Raw genomic sequence first — 7,500 nt, forward strand, 5'->3', positions numbered from 1 at the left:
CAGTCAGTGATCGTCTTTATATACAGTCAGTGATCGTCTTTATATACAGTCAGTGATCGTCTTTATATACAGTCAGTGATCGTCTTTATATACAATCAGTGATCGTCTTTATACACAGTCAGTGATCGTCTTTATATACAGTCAGTGATCGTCTTTATACACAGTCAGTGATCGTCTTTATATACAGTCAGTGATCGTCTTTATATACAGTCAGTGATCGTCTTTATATACAGTCAGTGATCGTCTTTATATACAGTCAGTGATCGTCTTTATATACAATCAGTGATTGTCTTTATATACAGTCAGTGAACGTCTTTATATACAGTCAGTGATCGTCTTCATATACAATCAGTGATCGTCTTTATATACAGTCAGTGATCGTCTTTATATACAGTCAGTTTATATACAGTCAGTGATCGTCTTTATATACAGTCAGTGATCGTCTTTATATACAGTCAGTGATCGTCTTTATAGAGTCAGTGATCGTCTTTATATACAGTCAGTGATCGTCTTCATATACAGTCAGTGATCGTCTTTATATACAGTCAGTGATCATCTTTATATACAGTCAATGATCGTCTTTATATACAGTCAGTTTATATACAGTCAGTGATCGTCTTTATATACAGTCAGTGATCGTCTTCATATACAGTCAGTGATCGTCTTTATATACAGTCAATGATCGTCTTTATATACAGTCAGTTTATATACAGTCAGTGATCGTCTTTATATACAGTCAGTGATCGTCTTTATATACAGTCAGTGATCGTCTTTATATACAGTCACTTATTGTCTTCATATACAGTCAGTGATCGTCTTTATATAGTCTCTGATCGTCTTTATATTCAGTCATTGATCGTCTTTATATAGTCAATGATCGTCTTCATATACAGTCTCTGTTCGTCTTTATATACAGTCAATGATCGTCTTTATATAGTCAATGATCGTCTTTATATATATTCAATGATCGTCTTTATATACAGTCTCTGATTGTCTTTATATACAGTCAGTGATCTTCTTTATATACAGTCACTGATCGTCTTTAAACAGTCAATGATCGTCTTTATATACAGTCTCTGATCGTCTTTATATACAGTCTCTGATCGTCTTTATATACAGTCTCTGATTGTCTTTATATACAGTCAGTGATCTTCTTTATATACAGTCACTGATCGTCTTTAAACAGTCAATGATCGTCTTTATATACAGTCTCTGATCGTCTTTATATACAGTCTCTGATCGTCTTTATATACAGTCATTGATCGTCTTTATATACAGTCACTGATCGTCTTTATATACAGTCTCTGATCGTCTTTATATACAGTCAGTGATCGTCTTCATATACAGTCTCTGATCGTCTTTATATACAGTCAGTGATCGTCTTCATATACAGTCTCTGATCGTCTTTATATACAGTCAGTGATCGTCTTTATATACAGTCTCTGATCGTCTTCATATACAGTCATTGATCGTCTTTATATACAGTCAGTGATCGTCTTTATATACAGTCACTGATCGTCTTTATATACAGTCTCTGATCGTCTTTATATACAGTCAGTGATCGTCTTCATATACAGTCTCTGATCGTCTTTATATACAGTCAGTGATCGTCTTTATATACAGTCTCTGATTGTCTTCATATACAGTCTCTGATCGTCTTTATATACAGTCTCTGATCGTCTTTATATACAGTCATTGATCGTCTTTATATACAGTCACTGATCGTCTTTATATACAGTCTCTGATCGTCTTTATATACAGTCAGTGATCGTCTTCATATACAGTCTCTGATCGTCTTTATATACAGTCAGTGATCGTCTTCATATACAGTCTCTGATCGTCTTTATATACAGTCAGTGATCGTCTTTATATACAGTCACTGATCGTCTTTATATACAGTCAGTGATCGTCTTTATATACAGTCTCTGATCGTCTTCATATACAGTCAGTGATCGTCTTTATATACAGTCTCTGATCGTCTTTATATACAGTCAGTGATCGTCTTTATATACAGTCTCTGATTGTCTTTATATTCAGTCATTGATCGTCTTTATATAGTCAATGATCGTCTTCATATACAGTCTCTGTTCGTCTTTATATACAGTCAATGATCGTCTTTATATAGTCAATGATCGTCTTTATATATATTCAATGATCGTCTTTATATACAGTCTCTGATTGTCTTTATATACAGTCAGTGATCTTCTTTATATACAGTCACTGATCGTCTTTAAACAGTCAATGATCGTCTTTATATACAGTCTCTGATCGTCTTTATATACAGTCTCTGATCGTCTTTATATACAGTCTCTGATTGTCTTTATATACAGTCAGTGATCTTCTTTATATACAGTCACTGATCGTCTTTAAACAGTCAATGATCGTCTTTATATACAGTCTCTGATCGTCTTTATATACAGTCTCTGATCGTCTTTATATACAGTCATTGATCGTCTTTATATACAGTCACTGATCGTCTTTATATACAGTCTCTGATCGTCTTTATATACAGTCACTGATCGTCTTCATATACAGTCTCTGATCGTCTTTATATACAGTCAGTGATCGTCTTCATATACAGTCTCTGATCGTCTTTATATACAGTCAGTGATCGTCTTTATATACAGTCTCTGATCGTCTTCATATACAGTCATTGATCGTCTTTATATACAGTCACTGATCGTCTTTATATACAGTCTCTGATCGTCTTTATATACAGTCAGTGATCGTCTTCATATACAGTCTCTGATCGTCTTTATATACAGTCAGTGATCGTCTTTATATACAGTCTCTGATTGTCTTCATATACAGTCTCTGATCGTCTTTATATACAGTCTCTGATCGTCTTTATATACAGTCATTGATCGTCTTTATATACAGTCACTGATCGTCTTTATATACAGTCTCTGATCGTCTTTATATACAGTCAGTGATCGTCTTCATATACAGTCTCTGATCGTCTTTATATACAGTCAGTGATCGTCTTCATATACAGTCTCTGATCGTCTTTATATACAGTCAGTGATCGTCTTTATATACAGTCACTGATCGTCTTTATATACAGTCAGTGATCGTCTTTATATACAGTCTCTGATCGTCTTCATATACAGTCAGTGATCGTCTTTATATACAGTCTCTGATCGTCTTCATATACAGTCAGTGATCGTCTTTATATACAGTCTCTGATCGTCTTCATATACAGTCAGTGATCGTCTTTATATACAGTCTCTGATCGTCTTCATATACAGTCTCTGATCGTCTTTATATACAGTCTCTGATCGTCTTTATATACAGTCTCTGATCGTCTTTATATACAGTCACTGATCGTCTTTATATACAGTCTCTGATCGTCTTTATATACAGTCAGTGATCGTCTTCATATACAGTCTCTGATCGTCTTTATATACAGTCAGTGATCGTCTTCATATACAGTCTCTGATCGTCTTTATATACAGTCAGTGATCGTCTTCATATACAGTCTCTGATCGTCTTTATATTAGACAGAACAAAACAACACAATCTTCCATCAAACAGGAAACAGTTTGTAATTTGTGGGACTGATGTCACGTTAGTTTACATTCAGGATCAACATTCATAATAAAATCAGTGGATTATTTCTGTATTATAGTTAATGAGACTTGTAAAAGAGTATTTTTGGGCCACAAACAGAATCAGTCCAGGGCCACGATATTCCAGTTCCTATTTTCAGTCTGGTCATTTTGTTCCTCTGGGCTTCATCTCAGTCACACAGAGGAGGAGCGGCACCACAGAAGAAGAGCGGTCCTCTGCTGCTCCCTGTGGCCACAACGAGTCACTACATGATGCTGCACTTCCCCTTCAGCTTGTCGGCTCGTTTCTGTTTCCCCGAGCGTTTGCCGTCGATGCTCAGGCTCATGTCCCTCTTCTTCTCCAGGGCCAGCAGCTCCTGGAACAGCTCCTTCACGTTGGAGTTCGTCTTGGCCGACGTCTCCATGAAGGCGCACTTCCAGGCGGCGGCCTGGGCCTCGCCCGCCTTCGTGTCCACCTCGCGCTGGGCCGTCTCGTCGCTCTTGTTGCCCACGAGCATGACGGGAATGGAGTCCACGCTGCCCTTGATGGACAGAACCTGGAGAGACACAGGGTCAAGTCAGTCAGGACCGTTTGTCTCTGAGAAGTCAATCGTTGTTTGTTTGTTTGTTAGCAACTGTTAGCTTACTTGAACGTTGCCAGATTATTCACGTTTTTTGGACATTTTCACCAACTAATGGATCTTGGTAAAAAAGAGTGATTGTTCAATGCGGAACTGATCCAAATAAAAATCTGGATCTAGTGGAATTAAATGTGGTTTCATGGGGGTTAAGAAGCTTTTTTCAGCCGCTCATGGATCTTGTTTGGTTTGTGTTTACATCGACTGATTATTCTTCATTCTGCAATGAAGATTATGATGTCAGCATATACATCGTTTTGTTGGTCGAGGTTCGTTCTTAGTGAAACACTTAAGATCCGGTCTGTGACACACAGAGTTTCCCAAGGCTCCGTTACCGGGCCTCTTCGGTTCTCTTCTCACATGAGCTCCATTTAGTGGAAAACAACCGCATATTATAACATAACAGATCCATAGAACAAAGTCACCTGGTTCCAACAAACATGTGACTGAACCATCCAATCGGCGCTGAGCTTCAATCTCCACAGAGACCGTTAGTGGTTGAATCTTAACATCCACATTAAGATCATTGAATTATGTCCATGTGTTTGACTGAGTTCAGACTAAAAGACAGTTTATGTTTTGTGAAACTGAATCTGTGGGTCAGTGTAAAGATTCTATCATCTGACCTGAGCACAAGTTATTACCTGCAAACATGCAAACCTCTTCCATCAACAAACCACGATCCACAACCTCAGGTTTCCTTAGCGACAGTGTGACATCAGCGCTTCCTCCTCACTGACCTGCTGGTAGATGGGTTTCAGCTCCTCCAGTGATTGGCGGCTGGTGACGGAGAAGACCAGGATGAAGGCGTGGCCTTTGGAGATGGACAGGCGCTGCATGGCGGGAAACTGGTGACTTCCTGTGGTGTCGGTGATCTGCAGTGTGCACACGCTCTTATCACAGCTGATCACCTGCGGAGACGGGAACAGGCGTCGATCAAGAATCCAACCGGGTTTAAATGACAAGGAGCAAAACATATTCAATAAGAAGAGTTATAGCTCATGTACCTGTCTGTACGTGTCCTCCACCGTGGGGATGTAGGTGTCTCTGAAGGTGCCTTTCACAAAGCGAAGGACCAGCGAACTCTTCCCGACACCGCCGGCTCCGAACACGACCACCCGGTAGTCGTTACTCTGCTCAGGCATTCTGGGAGCTGGAGTCCACCTGCTGCTCTGGATGAATCACCTGCAGGACCAGACCAGACCAGCGGCGTGAAAACCACTGTGGACCAGGCGCTGATCGTCTCCATGACGATGAGCGTGTCCACACGTGATGTGACAAGTGGGAATGAACTAAAAACACGAAGCGACGACCTCGGGGAGTTTCCCAGCATGCAGCTGTCTCACATGAGAGCTCGGCGTCTCGTTAAGAACTGAACCAGACAACGAGCTGCCACTGCAAAACAAAAGACTTTACTAAAAACTTTTCTACAGTAACTTTTTCACAGTTGTTCAGCAGCAAACCAAACATTTTACGTAATTTAATATATTTTTTCACAATATTTGATTCTAATTGAGACACTTAGATTCTTTTCTGTGAAGGTCATCAGACGTGAGGAGACTTCCTGCATCAGATAATCTACTAGCTGTGTGACTAGACTGTTGCATTGTGGGTAATATGTGTCAGAGTCAAACGGCCTCAGTCTCCAAGTGACCTCACTACAGACCGGAAATGACCTCACTACACACCGGAAGTGACCTCACCACAGACAGGAAGTGACCTCACTAGAGACGTCCCACCCAACAGGAAACGATGAGAAAATCCCAGTTTGACCTCAGGTGTCAGTTTTCACTGCTGTCACTTCATCGTCTGACTGTGACAAACCTCAAATAGCTGATGATGATGATGATGATGATGATGATGAAGAGGAGGAGGATTACGATGATGATGATGATGAGGATGATGAGGAGGAGGAGGATTACGATGATGATGATGATGATGAGGATGATGAGGAGGATGAGGATTACGATGAGGGTGAGGATGATGATGATGATGATGATGATGATGATGAGGATGATGAGGATGATGAAGAGGAGGAGGATGAGGGTGATGAGGAGGATGAGGATTACGATGAGGGTGAGGATGATGATGATGATGATGATGATGATGATGAGGATGATGAGGATGATGAAGAGGAGGAGGATGAGGGTGATGAAGAGGAGGAGGATGAGGGTGAGGATTACGATGAGGATGATGATGATGATGATGATGATGAGGATGATGAAGAGCAGGAGGATGAGGGTGAGGATTACGATGAGGATGATGATGATGATGATGAGGATGATGAGGATGAGGGTGAGGATGAGGATGAGGATGAGGATGAGGATGAGAATTCAATCAAAGTGACAGAACCAACAAACTACTTGAACGTTTCTGCTGAACGTCACCGCTCCTTATCTCATCCACACACACGCACACGCACACACACACACACATACACACACACATACACACACACACACACATACACACACACATACACACAGACAACATTCTGGCGCTTCCATGGTTACATCAAGAAGAAACACAATGGATGCTATCCAGAGGTTGGTGTGTCTTAGTGTGTGTGTGTGTGTGTGTGTGTGTCAGGAGTGGAAACATGTCATCATCAGCAGGGCCGTTGCCATGGTTACCCGCCTGCCCACATCATCTGACGTCACTTCCTGTGCGGAGGCAGGCAGCAGGGAAAACACCAGCGACCGGACGACAGAAATAAATCTGCTCTCATCAGAGACACAACGATGTGACTCCTCATCTCCTCATCTCCTCATCTCCTTCATCAAGATGGATAAATTATTCTCTCATATACTGTATATACACACACAGTATGATGTGTATGATGTGTATATCATCATTCATCCCTCAAAACTTTCATCTCAAACTGATAATGCATGAATCAACATGTGTCTCCAGTGTCCATCAATCACATCACTTCACATCACATCACATCACATCACATCACATCACATCACATCAATCACATCACATCACATCACATCACATCAATCACATCAATCACATCACATCACATCACATCACATCACATCAATCACATCACATCACATCACATCTATCACATCACATCTATCACATCACATCAATCACATCACATCACATCACGTCACATCTATCATATCAAATCTATCACATCACATCAATCACATCACATCACATCACATCACATCACAACACATCACATCAATCACATCAAATCTATCACATCACATCAATCACATCACATCACATCTATCACATCACATCACATCTATCACATCACAACACATCACATCACATCAATCACATCAAATCTATCA

The 7,500-nt window shown here is 40.4% G+C and overlaps 1 protein-coding gene across 4 annotated transcripts in view; it reads right to left on the reverse strand.

Moving 5' to 3' along the window:
- Positions 1-3,521: 3,521 nt before the first annotated feature.
- Positions 3,522-7,500, reverse strand: part of diras1a (DIRAS family, GTP-binding RAS-like 1a) — a 5,732-nt gene continuing 1,753 nt past the window's right edge. The window contains exons 2-5 of one of the 4 annotated variants that reach the window (XM_035647323.1): positions 6,011-6,019; positions 5,194-5,371; positions 4,927-5,097; positions 3,522-4,105 (exon numbers count right to left, since the gene is read on the reverse strand). In XM_035647323.1, the coding sequence (XP_035503216.1) occupies positions 3,815-4,105; positions 4,927-5,097; positions 5,194-5,331 (600 nt within the window). In that variant the 5' untranslated portion in view covers positions 5,332-5,371; positions 6,011-6,019 and the 3' untranslated portion in view covers positions 3,522-3,814. Of the gene's footprint in view, positions 4,106-4,926; positions 5,098-5,193; positions 5,372-5,499; positions 5,582-6,010; positions 6,076-7,500 lie in introns of those variants that run through there. The other 3 variants (XM_035647325.2, XM_035647326.1, XM_035647327.1) reach the window with 3 other exon arrangements.

Source organism: Scophthalmus maximus, chromosome 13 (genome assembly GCF_022379125.1).
Source record: "Scophthalmus maximus strain ysfricsl-2021 chromosome 13, ASM2237912v1, whole genome shotgun sequence".
NCBI classification, from domain to species: domain Eukaryota; kingdom Metazoa; phylum Chordata; class Actinopteri; order Pleuronectiformes; family Scophthalmidae; genus Scophthalmus; species Scophthalmus maximus.